The 24414-nt window shown below is 45.1% G+C and overlaps 1 protein-coding gene across 2 annotated transcripts; it reads left to right on the top strand.

Annotated features, from left to right (window-relative positions):
• Positions 1 to 463: 463 nt before the first annotated feature.
• On the top strand, positions 464 to 15816 carry si:dkey-89b17.4 (zinc finger protein 62). 2 transcript variants are annotated; one of them, XM_053337894.1, is made up of 4 exons: positions 464 to 595; positions 8988 to 11739; positions 12086 to 13195; positions 14332 to 15816. In XM_053337894.1, exons 2-4 carry the CDS (start codon positions 9212 to 9214, stop codon positions 15218 to 15220), a joined length of 4527 nt encoding a protein of 1508 aa, XP_053193869.1. In that variant the 5' UTR covers positions 464 to 595; positions 8988 to 9211; the 3' UTR covers positions 15221 to 15816. The 2 variants fall into 2 exon arrangements, with proteins under 2 accessions (XP_053193869.1, XP_053193870.1); XM_053337895.1 differs by lacking the exon at positions 14332 to 15816 and adding an exon at positions 13281 to 13391.
• Positions 15817 to 24414: the final 8598 nt, after the last annotated feature.

Raw genomic sequence — 24414 nt, 5'->3', positions numbered from 1 at the left:
CCATTTATCAAGATGAAGTTATTTATATACTTTTATATTATATTTCCATCATCTCCTTACTGTATTTCATTGTCTTCTACCTTCATCTTGTCAAAAGCAGAACAACACAAAGCAAAGACACACAACACAGAGAGCAGCAACAAGATGAAGGTAGAAGAAGATAGTGAAATACAGTAAAGAGATGATGGAAATATAATATAAAAGTGTATAAATATAATAAAAATAATGTCATTGTCCTTTCCCTTCATCAGTATCAGTCATGTAGCTGCTCTCTGTGTGTGTTGTTCTGCTTTTATCTCCACTTTGTAATTTGTTTTATTAAAAGCTGCTCTATAATTAAAGTTATTATTATTATTATTATTATTATCACCATCACCCCCCCCCCCCCCCACCCCCACCCCCTACCCCCGTTAGTGAGGCAGCCTCCACAGAGAGAGGCGGGACACCGGAAACAGCCAAAGCACCAAAAGTCTGGTTGTAGAGCAGCAGGAGGAAACAAATATAACCAGATAACATGCCTAATCCGTGAAACGTGCACATTCTGCATCCCCCCGCCGTGCACCGCAGAGCGCGCGGGCACGGAGGCCAGCTGAGGGTGAGTTTTTCGGAGCTTTTACCGGAGAAATAATCGGTGTTTTTTTTTCTGGCGGCGGCCGCGCGCTTGTGTGGAGAGATCTTTGTGTTAGCCTCGGGATGCTAACCGCTAGCTTGCTAGCCGCTAGCCGTGATGCTACAGCGGCGCTTCTCTGTTCGCGGTAACCGGAGTTTAATCACCGGGGAGCGGCTCGGTAATCCGTTGCACCGGCTGCTTTGTGGTAATTGTGTGTTTGTGTGTTTATCGTTTTGTTGTGCTGAACTTCCGCCCCCCTCCCTTCCTCCCCCTTTTTTTCTCTCATCGCGGGGGGGTGGGGGGTTGCTATGCTATGCTAAGCTAACTAGCCTGGAGCTAATGCTAATGGTTGCTCGGGCCGTTAATGTGTCTCCTTTTTAATAATAATGTACTATAAATAAATATGAAAACACATAAAGGGGGTGTTGCTTTTGCACCTTGTTTTAAATACCTATCTAAACCACCACCACCCCCCCTTAGAGGTGCTGGTTGTAGCCGGGTTAGAGGTTGTGTTTGCGGGGTTGAAAAAAGCGAAGCTAGCCCTTGTAGCATCGTTAGCATCGGGGGGAAAATGGCTCGCTGCTCAGAAAGCCATTTTCCGATGAAATGGGGTCTCAGTGAAAGTGGTGGAGGTGTTGCTCCGCTCCGCTCCGCTCTGCTTCACCATCACATCGGTAGGTTTTACACTTTTTAAAAACCCCACTGGATTAGTCTCCGTTTGGTTAACTACTACGGATACCTTCCACCGCCACCCCTCCGCTCCCCGCCGCGTGTAGCCGGGTTTAGGCGCCTCTCCCCCGGGTAGAAATCGGGGAGTCGACCGTAGAAAATGTCGGCGTCGGCTGCGAGTGAGAGCAGAGAGGAGATGGCCCGCTTTGTCCTGATACCTTCATGCCGGGAGGTTGAACCAGGCCAAGGTCAGGGAGCCTCTCTGCTGCTGCTGCTGCGGGTGTTTATGTGCTTGTGTCTCCTTTTATTTTTTATTTTTATCTTCATCCAGACATTTTTAGCAGCGTGTTGATGCGGAGCTGTGTGCAGGCTGCAGCCCGGGTTAAGCTGAGGGGGAGACGGGGGATCTTAAATCTGCTGCTTTCTCCCCCTCTGGAAAAAAACAACATGTGTGAGCAGAGCTGCTGATTCCTGCAGGGGGGGGATACATATGCACTCATGCTTCTTTTTTTATTTTACACGCTTTTTATAATGCTTTAAACTGTCACATGCATTTTTGGGTTTTATTAGTGATTAAAAGTGCAGGCGCCTTTTTTTCCAGTTTGTTTACATTTAGTTGTCTTCAGGCTCACTGGAGGAAGGAAATTGTCTTGCACTGCTTCATCACATCGGAGGTTTAATGCTTTTAAAAACAGTGGATTTGTCTCACTTGGTTAACCACCACCACCACCACCACCTCCACTCCACCACCCCCCTGCTCCCCTCTGCATGTAGCCCGGTTTAGGCGTCTCTCCTCCGGGTAGACATCGGGGAGTGGACCGTAGAAGATGTCGGAGGAGGTTGGTCTGCTTTGTCCTGATTAGTGGTCAAAGAGTCTGGGATCTAAATCTGCTGCTTTCCCTCCTCCTGGAACATGCAAAAAAAACCCCAACATGTGTGATTGTGCTGATTCCTGCAGGGGAATAAATGCACTCATGCTTCTTTTAATTTAAAGACCCTTTTAAAGCTTAAATCTGTCACATGCATTGATGATATGAGTGATTATTGATGATATGAGTGAGTATTGAGAGTATATCAGAGTGCAGCTCAGTTTGTTTACAGCATGTTGGCTTCAGGCTCACTGGAGAGAGAGAGAGAGGGAAGAAAAGGATGTTTTATGATTGGCTGCGTGTTTTGAGAAGTCTGATTCAAATGTGAGTGAATGAAAAGCATCACGTGACGTCAGAATGAATGAAACAGCTGATATCAGTCATCAATACTGTCTGCAACCTTTAAATTTAAATGTTAGATTTATTGATTGATTGATTAACACCTCACTGAAATAAGAAGAGTTAATAATTAGAGCTGGAGTGATTTAATGTAGAGGGGTTAAACATGAGGCTCGAGGGCCAAAACTGGCCGCTGGGAAACTTTACAAAGCATGAAAACTGCAGAATATTATTATTATTATTTATTATAATTATTTATTTTTAATTTCTCTGTTTATTCTACAACATAAAACATCTCCCCCTACAGCCTCAGCAATAAGGACAAAATCAGTAGTACTAATATATACAAGAAATATACATTAATACACTTTTACCTGTAATACAGTCAAATATAATAATAAATATAATAAATATAATAAAATAAATAATAAATATAATAATAACAATAAATAATAAATATAATAAATAATAAATATAATAAATAATAAATATAATAAAATAAATAATAAATATAATAAAATAAATAATAATTATAATAATAACAATAAATAATAAATATAATAAATAATAAATATAATAAATAATAAATATAATAATAACAATAAATAATAAATATAATAAATAATAAATATAATAATAAATATAATAAAAATAATAAATATAATAAATAATAAATATAATAAATAATAAAAATTAAATATAATATAATAATAAATATAATAAATAATAAATATAATAAATATAAACCGTAATATTTATATTTAATGTTTTCAGCACATTTGACGGCTGTAAAACCTGAGAACTAAAAACAGGATATAACCGTATTAAAGGCTGAAATATTATTATTTATGAATCAAATAAATTAATAAACTTCAGAGTTAATAATTAGAGCTGGAATGATTTAATGTAGAGGTGTTAAACATGCGGCTCGAGGCCCAAAAACGGCCGCTGGGGAAACTTTACTAAGCATGAAAACTGCAGAAATGTTGTAATTTTAATTTTTATATATATATATTTATTTATGTTTAACAGTTGTGTCCTGGTTGGTTCCTGGTTGGTTCCTGGTTGGTTCCTGGTTGGTTCCTGGTTGGTTCCTGGTTGGTTCTGGATCATTTTATATGTAATTTATACATTAACACACTTTCTTTTTTTGTTTTTGCAATGATCCTTTAACCCTTTATTGGGCAAATAATTATATTTGGTAACTTCTGTAAATATCCTTCCTTCCTTCCTTCCTTCCTTCTTTCTTCCCTTCCTCCCTCCCTCCTTCTCTCTTTCTTTCCTCCCCCCTACCTTCCTTCCTTTCCTTCCTTCCATCTGTCCGTCCTTCCTCCCTCCCTCCTTCTCTCCTCCCTTCCTTCTTTCCTTCCTCCGTCCTTCCTTCCTTCCTCCGTCCTTCCTTCCTTTCCTGTCCTTCCTTCCATCAGTCCTCCCTCCCTCCCTCCTTCCCTCCTCCCTTCCTTCTTTCCTTCCTCATCCCCCTTTCTTCTTCCTTCCCACCTTCCTTCTTTCCTCCCTCCTTCCTTCCATCTTTCCTTCCTCCCTTCCTTCTTTCCTTCCTCCCTCCCTCCCTCCTTCCCTCCTTCTTTCCTTCCTCCGTCCTTCCTTCCTTCCTTTCCTTCCTTCCATCTGTCCTTCCTCCCTCCCTCCTTCTCTCCTCCCTTCCTTCTTTCCTTCCTCCATCCCCCTTTCTTCTTCCGTCCTACCTTCCTTCTTTCCTCCCTCCTTCCTTCCATCCTTCCTTCCTTCCTTCCTCCCTTCCTTTCAAAGAGTGTCCTATAAAGAGAAAATGAATTAAACATTAATTAATGACTGATGGAGATTTAAATGAACCGTATGTAAAGGGTTAATAATGATTTATGTTTAATTAATAGTTTTATAAATAGTTATAAATAAGTTCTTTAAAGTTCTTGTGATTTCCACTTTCCTGTTTTACACAAGACATGAAAATATAATATAATAATGATTTAACCCTTAAACAGGGAGGAGTGGAACATTAGATTTAAAGAATCCTTACTAGTTATGTCATGTGCACCGAAAGGAAGGAAGGAAAGGAGGGAGGGAGGAAGAAGGAAAGGAAGGAAGGAAAGGAGGGAGGAAGAAGGAAGGAAAGGAAGGAGGGAGGGAGGAAGGGTTGGAAAAAAGGAAGGAATGGAGGAAAGAAAGAAGGAAGGAGGGAGGAAGGAAGAAAGGAAGGGTTGGAAAAAAGGAAGTAAGGGAGGAAGGAAAAACAGGCAGGAGTGGGGAAAAAAATTAGATGAAAAAAATCCTTACTAGTTATGTCATTTGCACCTGAAGGAAGGAAGGAAGACGGAACGAAAGGAGAGAGGAAGGAAGGGAGGAAGAAAGAAAGAAAGAAGGGAAGAAGATGGGAGGAAGAAGGGAGGGAGGGAGGAAGGGAGGGAGGGAAGGGAAGGAAGGAAGGAAAGGAAGGAGGGAGGGAGGGAGGGAGGGAGGGAGGGAGGAAGGGTTGGAAAAAAGGGAGGGAGGGAGGAAGAAGGAAGGAAAGGAGGGAGGAAGGAAGGGTTGGAAAAAAGGAAGTAAGGGAGGAAGGAAGGAACAGTCAAAACAGACGGGGTGAATTTGACCCGGGAGGAAACAGGAAGTTAAAGAGTCTCCTGGTGCACGTTTCCTGTGTAAGGGTTAAAACTCATTTTATTGAATGTTATCAAAATAATCTGAAAAAAAAAGACAAAATATAATTTAAACTGCTAAGGGTTAGGGTTTCACATTAAAGAGATAATTTATTAAGTTATAAATGTAGAATAATAATAATTTAATCCTTTATTTGACTGATTCGACCCAGCTGACATCAGATCGAGCTTCATGTTTCTATCAAAGGTTCAAATTCAAGAGTTTTACCTCCGTTCTGTTAATTTAACCCTTTATTGGGCAAATAATTATATTTGGTAACTTCTGTAAATATCCCAAAATATCCTTCCTTCCTTCTTTCCTTCCTTCCTTCCTTTCCTTCCTTTCCTTCCTCCCTGCCTTCTTTCTTCCCTTCCTCTTTTCCTTTCTCCCTCCCTCGTTCCTTATTTCCTCCGTCCTTCCTTCCTTTCCTTCCCTCCATCTGTCCTTCCTCCCTCCCTCCTTTCCTTCATCCGTCCTTCCTTCCTTCCTTTCCTTACTTCCATCTGTTCTTCCTCCCTCCCTCCTTCTCTCCTCCCTTCCTTCTTTCCTTCCTCCATCCCTGTTTCTTCTTCCTTCCTTCCTTCTTTCTTCCCTTCCTCCCTCCCTCCTTCTCTTTCTTTCCTCCCCCCTACCTTCCCTCCTTCCTTCGTTCCCCCGTCCTTCCTTCCTTCCTTCCTTCCATCCATCCTTCCTTCCTTCCTTCCTTCCTTTCAATGAGTGTCCTATAAATGAGTGAAACTAGATTTAAAAGCAGCATCAGGTTTAAATTCAGACTGAACTCCGCAGCAAGACATCATGGAGGTTACGACCACTTCAATATAATCAATATATTACAAAAAGATCAATAAGAGAGTCAAGGAAAGGAAGGAAGGAAGGAAGGAAGGGAGGAAGGGAGGAAAGGAGGGAGGGAGGGAGGGAGGGAGGGAGGAAAGGAGTAAGGAGGGAGGGAGGGAGGAAGGGAGGAAAGGAGTAAGGAGGGAGGGAGGGAGGAAGGAAGGAAGGGAGGAAAGGAGTAAGGTGGGAGGGAGGGAGGGAGGAAGGGAGGAAAGGAGTAAGGAGGGAGGGAGGAAGGAAGGAAGGAAGGGAGGAAGGAAGGAAGGGAGGGAGGGAAGGAGGGAGGAAAGGAGTAAGGAGGGAGGGAGGAAGGAACTGAATTCAGACTGAGTAAGGAGGGAGGGAGGGAGGGAGGGAGGAAGGAACTGAATTCAGACTGAGCAAGGAGGGAGGGAGGAAGGGAGGAAGGAAGGAAGGGACTGAATTCAGACTGAACTCCGCAGCAAGACATCATGGAGGTTACGACCACTTCAATATAATCAATATATTAAAAAATGATCAATAAGAGAGATTTGAAATGACATTTGACCCATTTTATACCAAAAGACTGAATGCTCCTGAACATGTCAAATGGTGTAACCACAAAATGTCAAATGGTGTAACCACAAAATGTCAAATGGTGTAACCACAAAAGAATGATAGATATTAAATATTTGATCCACCTGGGGAGAAAGGAAGGACGAAAGAAAGAAGGGAAGGAAGAATAGAGAGAGAAAGAACAAGAAGTAGGAGGAAGGAAGGAAGAAAGGACAGATGGAAGGAAGGATGTAAGATCATGCCACACTAGTTGATATGGTGTTAGGAAGGAAGGAAGGAAGGAAGGAAGGATGTAAGATCATGCCAAACTAGTTGATATGGTGTTAGGTAGGAAGGAAGGAAGGATGTAAGATCATGCCAAACTAGTTGATATGGTGGTAGGAAGGAAGGAAGGAAGGAAGGAAGGAAGGAAGGAAGGAAGGAAGGAAGGAAGGAAGGAAGGTGTTTTATTGACTATTGACTGTTTTTAAGCAAGTTGAATTATTTGGTACAAAGTTTTTATGGTTACACCACTTAGACATTTTTACCATAATCCTCTAATATATTCTCTCTAAATGGATTAAAAGCAGAAATTTGATGCTGGGTCCACAAAAAAAGAATGTGTGAAGTTATTCATACGTTTATTTTCACATTTTAACCCTTTAAATTTAAACTGAACCATATGGAGACACTCAGCCGACCGATGGTGTCGCTTCATTTATAACCACGACTAAATAATAAAATAGGTTTATTAAACGTTAGAATGAAACAACCTAAACTACAGAATGATAATCAAATAATGTAATAAAACTATCAGTAGTAATAATAATAACTTTATTAGAAATATAAACTTCAGACAGGAAGCAGTGAAACGTTCGGCAGCTGCAGGAACAAACAGCAGTGTGTAAATATTACACATATACACACACACACACACACACACACACAGAGACACACACACACACACACACACAGAGACACACACACACACACACACACAAACACCTGTCTTTCTGTTGTTCAGTTATAGACGTAACAATTAAAAGACAGCTGATTGTGTTTATTATTTATTATTCCAGTTTTATTAAAGTTAATCTGCTCATCAGACAGTTCCTTATAATATAAATATAATTTTAGAGCTTCGGATGATGATGATGATAATAATAATAATAATAATCATAATATAGTAAAATATCAACATAATATAATAACGTCAGAAAACGGCAAATAAGAAGCTTGTGATGATCAGATGTTCAGTTTAAAGTCATAAAAGCTTCACATCACGTTTAAAAAGCTCCGTTTATTTATATTAAATGTTTCTCACTTAAACTTAAATGATTTAGTTCATTATTTATAAAAAATCTGAAAGTGTTTCGTCTTCATTACGTTGTTTTTTTTTTGTCTTTTTTTTTGTTCTTTTTAAAAACGTGTTTATTTTTCACAAACTACACAACAAAAGCACATAAATCACAAATACAGCGAATAGGGATAAAGTTCGGAGTCTACTTTGTTTCTCAGGTGATAATTCTGCTTTGAGCTACGGATCAACGACTCGTAAACTAAAAAATAGAAAAACGTGCTCGGTGAGGTTTGGTTTTCTAGGTTCGTTCGTACGTCAGAATTTCAAATGTTCAACGTCGTAATTACGAAACTCTTGCACACAATGCTTCTGAAGCTAGCAGGAGCTCCGATCGTCGTAGATGCGTCCGCTTCGTTACGTTACGTCGTTATGTTACGTTGTTACGTTACGTTACATTGTTGCGTTACGTTGTTACGCTGTGTCGTTACGTTACGTTACATTGTTGCGTTGCGTTGTTACCTTACGTTATATTACTTTGCGTTATGTTGTTACGTTACGTTAGCTCCCTGAACGTGTGATTCGGAGTCGGACGTGACTCGGGACGATAATTGATGATATTTTATTGATATCAATGCGATTTATCGATTCTGCTTATTGATCAGATTCCGTTATTGAGTCCTGATCAATTCTTTATCGTACGCAGTTTTTTTCTGTCAATGCAACGTTTCGTTATCTCCGATGTTCGTCAATGATTCTGATTATTCCTCTTTTATTATCAAATGATGAGATTCTGTCCGTTTTTTATGATCAGACACCAGTTACATATTATATCTGTGATAAAGGACATGATACTTTAACTATTTGACGTCTTTCTTACGGCCTGTAGCTAGCGATTAATCTCTATTGATTAATCTTTTATTACATTATAAATAAAATAACTTATTAATTGGTAATCAACAGTCCAACCCCAGAGACAGAAAAAAAGGAACTAGAGAATGTTTTTCTTAATTTATGAAGATCTAAATTATTTCTCTCTTGATAGATTTATTGATTATCTTCATCTTTTGTAACGACGTATATAATAATTACACTTTGGGTTTATGCGTATTAGTGAGTTTGCCAAAGCTGTGATGATTATTGTAATATGATGTAAACCCTGGAAGCTGGATCCTTGTATGTAACCCTCCTCCTTTCTTCTTCTTCTTCTTGTCTCCAGTGAAACCTCATTGGCTGGTGTGACCCCCGCAGGCCCGCCACCTCCCACGGTGGGCCCCGATCAGCTGGACCTGCACTGACGGCTCTCGGGGAGAACATTGGCGCCATCGGCGTCGTCAGCTGAAGAGCTAAGCCCCACTGTTTCCTCCCCCACCTCCCTATCATCACTGTTCATTACTCTGTTGTGAACCGTGATTCCTTCCAAACGATTCCCTTTAGAGTACTATGGCAATGCATGATATGAGCCGCGCCAAGGGTTTCCCCTGTAAAGAGTGTGATATGGTTTGCCCGAGTACTCCAAGTCTTCTAGAACATATGAAAGCACATTACCAGCAAGAAGAGAACGGACGTTTTGAGTGTGAACAGTGTGGCCGAATTTACAAGCACGCAGCCAGCCTAGCTAATCATAAGAAGTCTCACGAAGTCGGTTCGTTCCAGTGTCCCGTTTGTACCCGGACCCTGCCCAACGCAGTAGCTTTGAAGAACCACCTTCGTATCCATACATTGTCCCCTAGTAGTGCACACACAGAAGAAGAGAGTGAAGAAGTACCAGAAGAAGAAGTCCACGACGAGAGGGACTACGGCCTCGCCCAGGACCTCTCGGACGGGTTTGGCCGCTCTCATTTAAACAATAGTGGTATAGGACATAGTGTCCTACAAAGCCACGAGTCAGACGACCACGGGAAGAAAGGTTCCCCTGAGTCTGACAACGCTTGGGACAGACCCTTCAAGTGTGACCAGTGTGACAGAACTTACCGGCACCACGGTAGCCTTGTGAACCACAAGAAGTGTCACCAACAAGGAACTTTTAAGTGCTCTGTGTGTTTTAAACAATTCAGCAACCTGGCTGCCTTAAACAGCCACGAGAGAACTCACTCGAAGTTCAAGACTCCCGGGGCATCCATGGTGAGCAGCAGCAGTAGCAGCAGCAGCCTCCACGACTCGGAGCGCAGCAGTGGCACCCAGTCATCCCAGAGCGACAACCCCACCGCCTGCTTCTGCCACCTGTGTCAGGTAACGCTGCCGAGCAAGGCCGACTTCCAGGAGCACATTCTGCTGCACAACTCTGCCACGCCCTCCCTTGGCCTGCCGAGAAGCTTCCCCGGCATCATGCCTCATAATCTGAGTGCGGTTCGATCCCCGGCTTACACCCCGGCTCTGGGTGACCCTCTTCCACTGCCACCTTTGCCCAGTGACAAAAGAGGTCCTTATGACCCCATAATGGGGCCCCCGGTCAACAATCCCATCTATACATGTGCATACTGTGGGGCAGGACACCCAGACTTGGAGACCCTGAAAGTCCACTATCTGACCCACGATCCCCACCCTGCCTCCCATGGCCAGGACAACTCTATCCTCAACTCAGACACACTAAGTTCTGGATCTCAGGGCTCTGTGTCTTCTCCTGGAGGCCGTGTACCACAGGCCAACTCTCCAGATGATGGAGAGCGTCGCTTTAAGTGCGGGGAGTGCGGCAAAAGTTACAGACATGCAGGTAGCCTGGTCAACCACAAACGCTGCCATCAGACAGGCCACTACCAGTGTACAATCTGCTGTAAGCAGTACCCTCACTTGGCAGCGCTACACAGCCACCTACGAAGCCACAAGGGGCGTCCCTCCAACCAGCCTATTAGTAATGACAGCAACGACTGGCTATCTCCAGAGCCTTTAACTCTGGACTCACTGCCAGGAAACCTCAGTGATGCTGCTCATTTTGTGCCAGATGGCGGCCACAGCAGTGGGTTGGATTCCCTTGAATTTCACGACCGCTTCGACGGCAGCTCACTTTCCCAGAGCAACTCTGCTCACCGCCAGGCGGACAGACACGTGTGTGCTGACTGCGGTGAGATGTACAGCGACGTATCTGGGATCAAGTCGCACCTGTGTCCCCGCCGTGGCCAGCAGCAGCCACAACAGCAGCAGGGCAGCATGTCCAATGGTTTTATAGGGAACATGAGCTACCACAGCTCCAGTGGAACCTCACTGCCCGCCGGAAGCTCCAGCAACCTAAAAGAAGGCAGCAGCCAGCGACAGTACTCCCAGAGTGGAGGCAAGAGAATGGGGAACAATGAAAAGGATGATGAGGATGATGGAGAAGTATATCAGTGCTCGGTGTGCGGCAACCACTACGCCAGCCTCAGAGCTCTCAGGAGCCACCTGCGTAGCCATGCCAATAACCCAACAGGGGCAGGACCCTCCAACCTGGAGGCGGATTGGAGGATGATTTGCTCCACATGTGGGCAGAGCTTCTCCAGGAAGCAGGACCTCCTGAATCACCAGCTAGTCCACGGCCCCCAAAGGCCAGATGGCCAGCAACCGGGTATTGGAGGCAGTTCAGCAAATGGCAATGACAAGATGGACGGGCGCAACCACATTTGTGTTGACTGTGGCATGTTTTTTGCTGATCGTCACCATCTTATCACACACTTGTGCCCTGGAAAAAATCGGGGCAGCTCACTGAGCAAGCAGGGACTGAACGGAGCCAAAGGGATGTCTGGAGGAGAAGGCGTTGCTGGTGGAGTCGCAGGAGGAAGCCGTGATGTTGGTGGTGATGGACGGAGGCCGATGGTTGACCAAAGTGACAAACCCCACAAGTGTGACCAATGCGGACGAGGATACAGACACCCCTGCTCCCTCCTTAACCACAAAAAGTCCCATAAGACTGGTGTTTTCCGCTGCTTGGTGTGCCAGAAACGCTACTACAATCTACTAGCTCTCAAGAATCACCAAAGGACCCACTTTGACCTGAAGAGGTAAGTCCCTGATTTTTATTTTTTAATAGCTGTAAACATTTTAAAGGCGATTCTACATTTTACAGTCATGTAAGAGAATGTTCAGGTCCCAAAACATTGCCATGGTGGACAGACACTGTCACTAAGTACAGCTGCTGCCTCGCTTAGCATTTAGTGTGGATGCTAAAGTTATGTTAAAAGAGGAAATACATGTTTCAATTACATATATGTGGAGTGAATTTCATCTAGGTGTCAAGGTTCCAAATTTACTTATTGATGAATGATGTTAGTGTTTGGAGATTAATTTCAAGTATTACACAAAAGGAAATCTACAGTGTTTCTTTATCTTTGTCCATCCCTGTTGCAGGCACAAGTGTGAAGAATGCGGCAAGGCCTTCAAGATCCAAAAACAGCTGATTAACCACCTCCGTCTCCACGAAGAGCACCGGGCCAAAGGCCTTGTCCGGTCTGGTCCCAATGGTTCCCGCTTCCAGCAGCCTGGCCCGTCTCAAATGCAGTCAATGAGAGGAGAGTCATCGAAAAGCCAAGTAATGGGTGTTAAATACAGCCATCAGGGTTTCAAAAAGCCCTACTCTTCAGCTGGAACGTCCAGGCCCCAGAAGTTTGACCCGGCTGAAACTGGGCGGCGTCCTTTCGCCTGTGAAGAATGTGGAAAGACATATCGCCATGCAGGCAGTCTGGCCAATCACAAGAACCTCCACAAAATTGGGGAGTACCACTGCAATGTTTGCAATTCTACATACCCCAACAGACTGGCTATGAAAAACCACCTACGCCTCCACTTTGCTCAGAAGAAGCACAACTGCCAAGAGTGCGGCAAAGGCTTCCGCACTCAGAGGCAGCTAGCTACCCACACTACAGCGGGGCTGTGCAAAGGCCCCCAGGGCCCCGGGGCCCAGATGGATTTTGAGTGTGATGGCTGCTGTGAAGGCTTTGCCACGGCTGATGAACTTGCTGCTCACGACTGCCCAGCCCAGCACCTGCCTTCTTCCTCGTCCGCCAACAGCTCCACCAACATCAGCATGGAGAGAAGCTCCGTGGACCTCGACTCTGACGAGAGACCGTACGCCTGTGACTTGTGCAGCTGCGCCTACAAGCATGCAAGCTCCTTACTGAACCACAAGCACACCCACAAGACGGGCAACTTCCGGTGCAACTTCTGCGACAAACCCTACACCAACTACATGGCGCTGCGGAACCACATGCGGATCCACACGCAGCGGAAGAAGCACATCTGCCACACGTGTGGGAAAGCCTTCCGACTGGCCAGGTTCCTCCGCAACCACCAGAAGGTCCACGAGGAGGGTGCCACTCCTTTCGGCTGTCCCACCTGTGGGAAGAGTTTCCAGGGGAGGTCCGGTCTGGCCCGGCACCGCTGCGGGGACAACCAGGTAGGCATGGAAGTCAGGAGGAAGGCCGCTGCACCCACGGGAGAGGGCGACGAGTGTCGGTACACGTGAGTTCTCGTCAGTTGTTTGTGATTCTTCGAAGTTGTAAAAAATTAGTGAAGATAAATTTAGGTCTCTACATGTCTATTACAGGTATATGATCTCCAATCCGGCTTCCTTGGGACCATACGCGTACCGGAATTCGGATTTTTCTGAAGTTTGGACAAATTGAATTAGTGGAGAGACCAGATAAGTCAACCCCGTTTGCTTTCAGTTAGCATATATCACACACTTTAGTATTTAGGCTTCCTACAGTCAAACATGTCATGTTTAGATGTATTGTTAACATGCTTTTGTTTTCTTAGCCAACTTTGACACAGATTTGATTTTAAGTAGTATTCTGTATTTAGCATATTAGCAAAATTTAAAGTATTGATGTTGTGTGTTCCTTCTTCTTTGCTATGATTTTGATTATAGTCTCTTATTTGTTCTGTCTGATATTGGCCAGTTACTAGACTAGAAACTGCAGTTAATGTGATGGGGCTCTTGCATTTTGATGTTTGTTGGCAAACTGAAACCACAGGGGAAGATTATGAAGTATTTGGAGCTAGCTGCACTGCACATGTCTAGAGGTTATTATTCTTAACAGATGAAGGAATGACAAGCAACTTCACTCATGTGTCGTGGTGGTAGATGTTCTCTGGGCATGTTTATGGATTTTTTTCATCACTACATTTTCACGCAAAAAGAAGAAAACCGTGACAGAAGATTTTTCAGACGTGAACGAAGCTGTTTGAAGCTTGTGTCCATTTGTGCAGTGCAGGGAGCAGCAGATACCTCCCTTGTTTGTTCAGAGTTTCTCCCATGTCCCTCCCTCCCCCACCCAGCAGTCCTCTCCCCTATGACCTGTCAAGAAATCATAGCTTTAAATGGTACACCACTTTGTAGTAGTCTTCTTTTAAAAAACCATTGAGCCGGATTTCAGATCATATACCTGTATGTGCAAAATTTTAGATGACGACTAATTTAAGAGATTTTAGTAATTCAAAGAAAGTGGTAACCAGTAACTGAGATTAACGTGGCTAGACCAGTGAGAACAAACCACCATCTTCAGTTACTAATCTCCCCTTTTCTTTCCTTCTGTCCCTCCTCCCGTCCCCTTTACCCCCCCCCCCCTTGTTTTTCCTTGTTTGTCTCTGCACAGATGTGATCAATGCGGCCGCTCCTACCGCCATGCCAGCTCCCTCCTCAACCACAAAAACACCCACACTGTCGGCATCTACCACTGCGCTGTGTGCCTCAAAACCTACTCCAACCTGCTTGCCCTGAAGAACCATCGCCGTATCCACTCCGAGACGCGGCGCCACCGTTGCCACGACTGCGGTAAAGCCTTCCGTGTTTCCTCTCAGCTCTACAACCACAGACGCGTCCACCAAAAACAGCGGGAGCTGACCTGCCGGTCCTGCCAGCGCGCCTTCCCCACACAGGCCAGCTTCAGGCTCCACATGGAGATCACCCACGGCCAGGCGCCACAGCCTCGCCAGCCCAGACCCCAGCAGCCCCGACCGGGGGGCTCCCAGGAGCTGGGCTGGGGATCAGGCCTGGACCACACATTAATGCAAGAGCAAGGACTCAATCCCAGCAGCATGGCCAGAGCCCGCAGCCGTGGGGGCCACAGCGAGGCCCTCAAGCCCCACGTCTGTGACCAGTGTGGACGGTCTTACCGCCACGCCAGCTCCCTGCTCAACCACAAGAACAGCCACAAGACCGGGACCTACTTCTGCAACTCCTGCCAGAAGGAGTTCCCCAACCTGATGTCTCTAAAGAACCACCGGCGGATCCACACCGAGCCCAAACGCTACCAGTGCCCCGACTGCGGCAAGTCCTTCCGCGTCTCCACCCAACTCATCTGCCACCGCCGCATCCACACCAAGGAGAAGCCGTTCTCCTGCCAGCAGTGTGACAAGCGCTTCTCGTCCAAGTCCAACCTGAGGCACCACATGAAGGTGCACTGGAGCGGCTCGACGGCGCCCCCTCCCATGGCCATGGGTGCGCCCAACTTCCTGGGTATGCCCGGCGGCCCATTCATATAAGCTAAGGGATGAGGGAGGGGGGTTGTGCCAGACAGACAGGGGGAGGTGGGGAGCCAGTCTCATGCCAAGGTTTCTGGAGGTGCCAAATCGTAGCTCTTCCTCCTGCTCACCCTCCTCTTCCTCATTTTCCATGTGTGGCTGTAGTGTGTGTGACGGACAGGACTGCATGACTGCACATACACTGAAAGCAGGAGGGAGAACACAAAATGGACGCTGCACACACACTGAGAGGACAGAGTTTGGAGTACACACACACACACACACACACACCTCTCTCTCTCCACGTCTGTCCTAATCTGTCCCGAGCGGACGCTTCCTTCACAGACGACCCCACCAGGCCTGGGCTTAGAGCTGCTTTACTGCCCCACACACTGACTGACAGGCAGACATGGACTGTAGACAGACATGATGTAGTTAAGAGCTGCATGGACTTCACTACTGCTACACCTGCCTTACTCCCCCCCCCACTGCATGTTGCCCTATAGAGCTGAGGTTCTTAAACCGTTCTCCATCTGGAACATTGATGAGAAATTGGGTGTCAGGGCCTCACGCAGCTGTACGCAGACAGTTTAATAAGAGACATGAAGCCCAGCTCGTTACAAACACTGATGAGTCCTGTGGTTGTGACTTTGACTGACGGCTGCTGTGAAGGGTCCACATGAAGAAGTGAGGAAGTCTGATGCTTGTTGTCCAGTAATGAGCCATCTTATCCATTTCAGTCCCAGGAGTTTGATTGGTCCGGTGTTGCAGTTGGTTTCTCTGTTTTCCGCCCTCATCCCATCTCTGACTGTTCATAGGGAGTTTTTTTTTGTCTTGATGAAAAATCTTGTTCTCGTGGCCTTTAGTCACAATGTTTTTAAAACCATATTCTGACTTTTGATGGAGTCGAAAACAAAAGTTCAAACTGTTTTTATTTAAGTATGACCAACATGTAGGTGCCGCAGGGTTTGCTTTGTGTTTCCTTTTTTCTACCTGAACGGTTTTGACGAGAGGCGGCTGTGACTTCTGGGATGGGACGCTTCGGTCTGGGAGGGTCTGGTTTTAGTGTGCGTGTGCGTGTGTGTGTGTGTGTGTGTGTGCGTGTGTGTGTGTGTGTGTGTGTGTGTGTGTGTGTTTTGACTTCCTGATGACTCGTTCACACATACAGATTCAGCAGCTTCTTGAAGCAAAGTTCAGGATGAAATGTTCTCTCCTCTCTTACTGTTGTGTTTTTAGGAGTGTGGAGACAGGAAGTGATGCAGAGAGGAACTGTAGACTTTACAGTTTTATAGTAAATAGACATTAACCCCTCACATACTGTTCATATCACACACCTCCACTCTTAGCTCTCCTCATAAGAAGTGTCTATACTAAATATTGAACCACAGATCTGGTTAGAAAGCAGCTACTATCACTCAATATAAAGTCCTGTTTTACCCAAGATATGAAAATATAACTCAACAATTTAAATAATGATTGAAATTGGAAACTTTGGGCTTAAATTTGACCCAGAACAGCCTCAATATACACACATTTATAGCAGCTAATACACAAATATAACATTTTTCCTGCATCTTAGGCCACTTAAGTCATGAAAGTCATGAAATTTCAAAATAAAAGACGTGTGGGGTGTTTTTACAGGCCATTTAAGTCATGATAGTCATGAAATTTCAAAATAAAAGACATGTGGGGTGTTTTTACAAGCCACTAAAGTCATGATAGTCATCAAATTTCAAAATAAAAGACGTGTGGGGGGGTTTTACAGGCTGTTAATTAGACCTGAGCAGTATGTGAAGGGTTAAATGTGATTACTTGCTCTGCTTGGACGTTGGCGAGGTCGTGCCGTGTTTTCCGTTCTTCGCTCTCGCTCTCTCTCTCCTCCTCCTCCTCTACTCTTCTTCTCTTCCTTTTCCTCCTCCTCTTCTCTTCCTCCTCCTCCTCTACTCTTCTTCTCTTCCTCCTCCTCTACTCCTCTCCCTCTCTTCCTCCTCCTCCTTCCTTTTCTCTCTCTCTCTCTCTCTCTCTCTCTCTCTCTCTCTCTCTCTCTCTCTCTCTCTCTCTCTCTATCTCTCTATCTCTCTCTCTCTCTCTCTCTGAGGATTTATTACTTTTACCGTCACACACAGAACAAAACCAACTCAGATAAAGACCCAGAGCTTTCAAACCCTAACCCTTTATCAATTTAATCTTAAAGCGCTTTTATTCTGAAAATCTCAAAATCTGAAAACACCAGCTTTCTAAAGACACAAAGATAAAATGAGTTGTAATGTGAATAAAAAGGGAAGAGGGTGGTGTGGTGTAGTAATAGATGTGTTGAACACTCCGGACAGACGTAGTTAAAGGTGGAGCAGCTTCTTCTTACAGACGTAGTTAAAGGTGGAGCAGCTTCTCCTTACAGACGTAGTTAAAGGTGGAGCAGCTTCTTCTTACAGACGTAGTTAAAGGTGGAGCAGCTTCTCCTTACAGACGTAGTTAAAGGTGGAGCAGCTTCTTCTTACAGACGTAGTTAAAGGTGGAGCAGCTTCTCCTTACAGACGTAGTTAAAGGTGGAGCAGCTTCTTCTTCTTACAGACGTAGTTAAAGGTGGAGCAGCTTCTTCTTACAGACGTAGTTAAAGGTGGAGCAGCTTCTCCTCCAGCTTGATGAAGTTTTATTAAAGGGAAATAGAAAGCTGCTGCCCGATGATCAGTTTGTTCTTTTACTTTGATGCAACCACACAAAACTCTCCACTTCTGACCTCCTCCTTCTCCTTCTTCTTCTTCTCCTTCTTCTTCTTCTCCTCCTCCTCCTACTCCTCCTCCTTCTCCTTCTTTTTCTTCTCCTTCTTCTCCTTCTTCTCCTCCTCCTCTTTCTTCTACTCCTCCTCCTTCTCCTTCTTCTTCTGCTTCTTCTTCTTCTCCTCCTCCTCCATTCTTCTTCTTCTTCTTCTTCTTCTTTGTGCTTTTCCTCCTCCTCCTCCTCCTCCTTCTGCTTCTTCTTCTCCTCCTCCTCCTCCTCCTTCTTCTTCTTCTTCTTCTTCTTCTTCTTCTTCTCCTCCTAGTCCTCCTCCTCCTTTCTTCTACTTCTCCCTTCTTCTTCTTCTTCTCCTCCTCCTTCTTCTTCTCCTCCTCCTCCTCCTCTCCTCCCTTCTTCTTCTTCTTCTTCTTCTTCTTCTTCTTCTTCTTCTTCGTGCTTCTCCTCCTCCTCCTCCGTTCTTCTCCTCCTCCTCCTCCGTTCTTCTTCTTCTCTTTTTTCTTCTTTTCCTCCTCCTTCTTCTACTCCTTCTTCTCCTCCTCCTCCTCCTCTCCTCCCTTCTTCTTCTCCTCCTCCTCCTCCTCTCCTCCCTTTTTCTTCTCCTCCTCCTCCTCCTCTTCCTCCTCTTCCTCCTCCTCCTCCTCCTCCTCCTCCTCAGCGTGTCGGATCATTAATGGTGACTAACGTGTTCATTCAGCACGTTTAACGATCCGACTGATACCAGATAATTAAATATGAATATTAAACTGGATGAAAGTTAAACAGACGTTGAGCTGTTGGGTCGATAAAGTGAAAAAGTTCATCTGCAGCTTTTATTATCAAATATTTAAATTAATTAAAATAATTTAAACTGTTTTCTTAGAAACTTGATGAATTTACTGATTTCAGTTTTAAGCAGTAAAGATTAAAGACGTAAAAGCTGCGACTAACATTTCATCTGCAGATCTTTTACTATCAAATCATTTAAATGTTTATAATGAAATACCACATATTTACCGAAACACAGATTTGGGTTTTAGCGTCTGATATTAGGAAGTAGACAAAATAAAGATGATTTACTGGCTGATGATATTTAATGTTCTGAACATATAAAGACTGTTTGGTAATGGTGTAATATTCTACAGTTAAACATTAAAGTGAAACCTTTAAAACTCTTAATGAATTAAATCTGACTTTAAATCTAAGAGATTAATCTAAGAGATTAATCTAAGAGATTAATCTCTCCTTTAGTCACAAACCTGCTGCTGTGTCTCTACTACTCTTCCTCCTCTTCCTCTTCCTCTCTTCTCCTCTCTCTTCCCCTCTCCTCCTCCTCCTCTCTTCCTCTCTCTCTCTCTCCTCCCCCCCCCCCTCTTCCTCCTTCCTTTTCTCTACTCCTCCTTCTCTTCCTCCTCCTCTCTTCCTTCTCTCTTCTCTCTCTCCTCTCTCCCTCTACTCTCCTCTCTCCTCCTTCTCTCTTCCTCCTCTCTCTTCCTCTACTCCTCCTCCTTTTCCTCCTCTACCTCCTCCTCTACTCTTCCTCTCTTTCTCCTCTCTCCTCCTCTCTCCTCCTCTCTCTCTCTCTCTCTCTCTCCTCTCTCTCTCTCTCTCTCTCTCTCTCTCTCTCTCTCTCTCTCTCTCTCCTCTCTCTCTCTCTCTCTCTCTTATATATCGTTGAACATCTTAACGCTTGTTTCATCTTCGTCTCCGTTGGAATCTGTATGTGGAACACGTCTCTCTCTCCTCTCTGATTCGCTGGCCTCTTGTGACATCACGTATAGACCCCGCCCCCTCCTCCCTCCCTCCCTCCTTCCCTCCCTCCCTCCTTCCCTCCCTCCTCTCGTCACTTTACTCGTACTGTAAAAACCTCGGATGTTAAACCAGCGTGAACGAAGCGAGAAACGAGAGAAAACTTAAAAAAAGAAAAAAGAAAGGAGGGAAGAGAAAAAGAGAAACCGCGGCGGAAAAGGAAAAAAAGGATAAAAGGAAAAGATGTATATTGATTATTGATTATTGATCGGCTCTGTTCTGTTTGATCCTGTATTGTAATCGTAACTTCTTGACTGTAATTATCTACAGTACCTCTTTCTTTTTTTTTTTCTCTTATTCTTTTTCTTTCTTTTGTTTCTTTTCTTTTTTTTTAAATATATATATATATATAAAAGAGAAAGAAGGAGGGAAGAAAAAAAAAAGAAGACAGATCATTGTAGTTAATGCATTTATTTAAATTATTATGATTATTAACACTTGTAATGGACGGCGCTAGTCTTTAGGATGTGTGAGTTTAGAGCTGTGTTGATGTAAAACACCCCCCCCCACCTCCACCTCCACCTCCTCCTCCACCCCCCCCCCCCCCCCCCCTCACCCCCCCACACACACACACACTACCTATTACCCATAATCCCCCTCTTCTCTGGAGATGATGGACTCCGTTAAACGAACACTGAGACTCTCCAGAACATTTAAAGGTTTTTATTTTATTTAATTTCTCGCCTTTCTCAGTCGAGCCTTCCCATCATCCTCCTCTTCCTCTTCTTCCTCTTCCTCCTCCTCTTCTTCCTCTTCCTCCGCCTCCTCCTCCTCCTTCCCATCATCCTCCTCTTCCTCTTCCTCCTCCTCCTCTTCTTCCTCTTCCTCCTCCTCCTCTTCCTCTCCTTCCCATCATCCTCCTCTTCCTCTCCTTCCCATCATCCTCCTCTTCCTCTCCTTCCCATCATCCTCATCCTCCTCTTCCTCCTCCTCCTCTTCTTCCTCTTCCTCCTCCTCCTCTTCCTCTCCTTCCCATCATCCTCCTCTTCCTCCTCCTCTTCCTCCTCCTCTTCCTCCTCCTCCTCCTCCTTCTCCTCATCCTCTTCCTCTCCTTCCACACTCACTTCCTGGTTTCACTTTGAAAAAGGGATGACTTCTTCACCTCCTCTTCCTCCTCTCCTTCCTCCTCCTCTTCTTCCTCCTCTTCCTCTCCTTCCCATCATCCTCCTCTTCCTCTTCCTCTCCTTCCCATCATCTTCCTCCTCTTCCTCTCCTTCCCATCATCCCCTCCTCTTCCTCCTCCTCTTCCCCCTCTTCCTCTTCCTCCTCTCCCTCCTCCTCTTCCTCTCCTTCTTCCTCTTCCTCCTCCTCCTCCTCTTCCCCTCCTCCTCCTTCTCCTCTTCTCTTCCTCCTTCCTCCTCTTCCTCCTCTTCCTCCTCTTCCTCCTCCTCCTCCTCTTCCTCTCCTTCCACACTCACTTCCTGTTTCACTTTGAAAAAGGGATGACTTCTTCACCTCCTCCTCCTCCTCTTCCTCCTCCTCCTTTTCCTCCTCCTCCTCTCCCTCCTCTTCCTCCTCCTCCTCCTCTTCCTCTCTTCCACACTCACTTCCTGTTTCACTTTTGAAAAAGGGATGACTTCTTTCTGTTTGGAGTGAATTCAAGTCCTCATCATTTCATCTTTGTTCAATTTTATGGTAACTTGTGTTTTTATTGCTTTTCTTTTTCTTTCTTTTCCTTTTTTTCCTTTTTTTTTCATTTTATTTAAATTGCGTTGTTTTGTTTTTTTTGTTTTTGTTTTTTTTTTGTTTTTTTTTGGACTCTTTGATTTGTTGGAAACCTCTGTTGTTGTTGTGTGTTTTTTAACGTTTTAAAAAAGAAAAACAACACACAGTTTGTCAAGTCAGCGTTTTTCAGGAGCACTGGTGCTAGTTTTAAAAAAAAGAAAATTGAAAAAAAAGAAAAAAATAACACACATTAAAAAAAAAAAAAAAAAAAGGTTTTAAAAAGTCAAAGCCGTGCAGTGACCGTTAAGTGCTGTAGGAGTCGATGTGACCTTTGACCTTTGACCTTTGACCTTTGACCTAGAACACAGGAGTAATAATAACTTGTACATTCTCTATTTTTTATTCCTCCAACGTGTTTCAGTTCGTTTCCTCCCGCCTGCATTTCAACTTTCAACTAGTTTATAGAGAAAAAGAAGAAGAATAAAAAAAGAGATTGGTTTGGAGCAATTATACCCCCCCCCCCCCTCCTCCTCCTCCCCACCCCTCCAGCCCCCCCCCCACCCTTCCTCCTCCTCTCTTTTGTTCTGTTTTAAAGTTCTAACTCTTTGTTTCCATGCATATATATGTAATGCTTACTATACACTTTTATAAACTATGTTTTGATAATTGATTTCTTAACGGAAGAACTTGTCCATATAGTATTATACCCTTACTGCTGAGTACTGAAAATAATAGCTGCAAAAACACAGCAGAGCTCGGTGTCTTCACTCCCTCCAACACACACAAGGAAGGAAGGAAGGAAGGAAGGAAGGTAGGGGGGAGGAAAGAAAGAGAGAAGGAGGGAGGGAGGAAGGGAAGAAGGAAGGAAGGAAGGGAAGGAGGACACACAGCAGAGCTCGGTGTCTTCACTCCTCCAACACACACAAGGAAGGAAGGAAGGAAGGGAAGGAAGGAGGGAAGGAAGGAAGGAGGGAGGGAGGGAGGAAGGAAGGAGGAAAGGAGGAGGACACACAGCAGAGCTCGGTGTCTTCACTCCTCCAACACACTTTAGATTATTATTATATTAGAAAGAGAGAAGGAGGGAGGGAGGAAGGAAAGAAAGGAGGGAGGGAGGGTGGAAGGAAAGGAAGAAGAAGAAAGAAAGGGGGATGGAAGGAGGACAGATGGAAGTAAGGGAAGGAAGGAGGGAGGGAGGAAGGAAAGAGGACACACAGCAGAGCTCGGTGTTCTTCCACTCCTTCAACACACTTTAGATTATTATTATATTAGAAAGAGAGAAGGAGGGAGGGAGGAAGGACAGAAGGAGGAAGGGAGGAAAGGAAAGGAAATAAGGAAGAAAGGAAGGTAGGAGGGAGGGAGGGAAGAAGGACAGAAGGAAGGAAGGAAGGAAGAAAGAAAGGGGGATGGAGAAAGGAGGGAGGGAGGAAGGGACAGATGGAAGTAAGGAAAGGAAGGAAGGAGGGAGGGAGGCAGGAAAGAAGGAAGGGAGGAGAGAGGTAGGAAGGACAGATGTAAGTAAGGAAAGGAAGGAGGGAGGAAGGAAGGACGGAGGAACAAAGGAAGGAAGGTAGGGGGGAGGAAAGAAAGAGAAGGGAGGGAGGGAGGAAGGAAGAAGAAAGGGGGATGGAGGAAGGAAAGAAGGAAGGTAGGAGAGAAGGAGGGAGGGAGGAAGGACAGATGGAAGTAAGGAAAGGAAGGAAGGAATTATGGAGGAAAGAAAGAAGGAAGGGAGGATGAAGGGAAGAAAGAAGGAAGGAAAAGGAAGGAAGGACGGAGGAAGGAAGGAAGGTAGGGGAAGGAAAGAAAGAGAGAAGGAGGGAGGAGGAAGGGAAGAAGGAAAGTAGGGGGGAGGAAAGAAAGAGAGAAGGAGGGAGGGAGGAAGGGAAGAAGGAAGGTAGGGGGGAGGAAAGAAAGAGAGAAGGAGGGAGGGAGGAAGGGAAGAAGGAAGGTAGGGGGGAGGAAAGAAAGAGAAGGAGGGAGGGAGGAAGGTAGGGGGGAGGAAAGAAAGAGAGAAGGAGGGAGGGAGGAAGGGAAGAAAGAAGGAAGGAAGGGAGGGAAAGGATGGGAAGGAAGGAAGGAGGGAGAAAGGATGGAAAGGAAGGAAGGGAGGGAGGAAGGGAAGAAGGAAAGATGGAAGGAAGGTAGGGGGGAGGGAAGAAAGAGAGAAGGAGGGAGGGAGGAAGGGAAGAAAGAAGGAAGGGAAGAAGAAAGGGGGATGGAGGAAGGAAAGAAGGAGAAGGAAGGAGGGAGAAAGGATGGAAAGGAGGAAGAAAGGAAGGGAGGGAGGAAGGGAAGAAGGAAAGATGGAAGGAAGGTGGGGGGAGGGAAGAAAGAGAGAAGGAGGGAGGGAGGAAGGGAAGAAGGAAGGAAGAAGGAAGAAGAAAGGGGATGGAGGAAAGAAAGAGAGAAGGAGGGAGGGAAGAAGGAAAGAAGGAAGGTAGGGGGAGGAAGAAAGAGAAGGAGGAAGGGAAGAAGGAAGTAAGGAAAGGAGGGAGGAAGGAAAGAAGGAAGGGAGGAGAGAAGGAGGGAGGGAGGAAGGACAGATGGAAGGAAGGAAAGGAAGGAAGGACGGAGGAAATAAGGAACGAGGGTGGGAGAAAGGAAAAGAGGGAGGAAGAAAGAAGGCAGGGAGGAAGGAAGGAAGGAAGGAGGAAGGAAGGAAGGAAGGAAGGAAGGGTTAAAGAGACAATGGAAAATTATATTTGAAATGGAAATTTCGAGGCGTGTCATTGGACAATAACTGCAATGACGTCAAGTGACTCTCTGACCAATCAGAGGCCGGCAGTCTGATGACATCACACTTAGTATCGGCTCGGCTCGCTTGGACCCTCAGAGCAGCCGGTACTAAAGAAGCATCAGGTACCAGAGACTATCCCTAGTGGAGAAGCTCCATAACGCATGTTCCTCACACACCTGGCTCCATTTAAAAGGGAAATAAACAAACTTTCCAACCGGATAACATTAATTACCAAGAAGCTTTGTTACTATATAATAAACTATATAATACTTTACACACATTAAATCACTCA

Source organism: Scomber japonicus, chromosome 18 (genome assembly GCF_027409825.1).
Source record: "Scomber japonicus isolate fScoJap1 chromosome 18, fScoJap1.pri, whole genome shotgun sequence".
NCBI classification, from domain to species: domain Eukaryota; kingdom Metazoa; phylum Chordata; class Actinopteri; order Scombriformes; family Scombridae; genus Scomber; species Scomber japonicus.
This window is presented reverse-complemented; position numbering and strand designations above follow the sequence as displayed.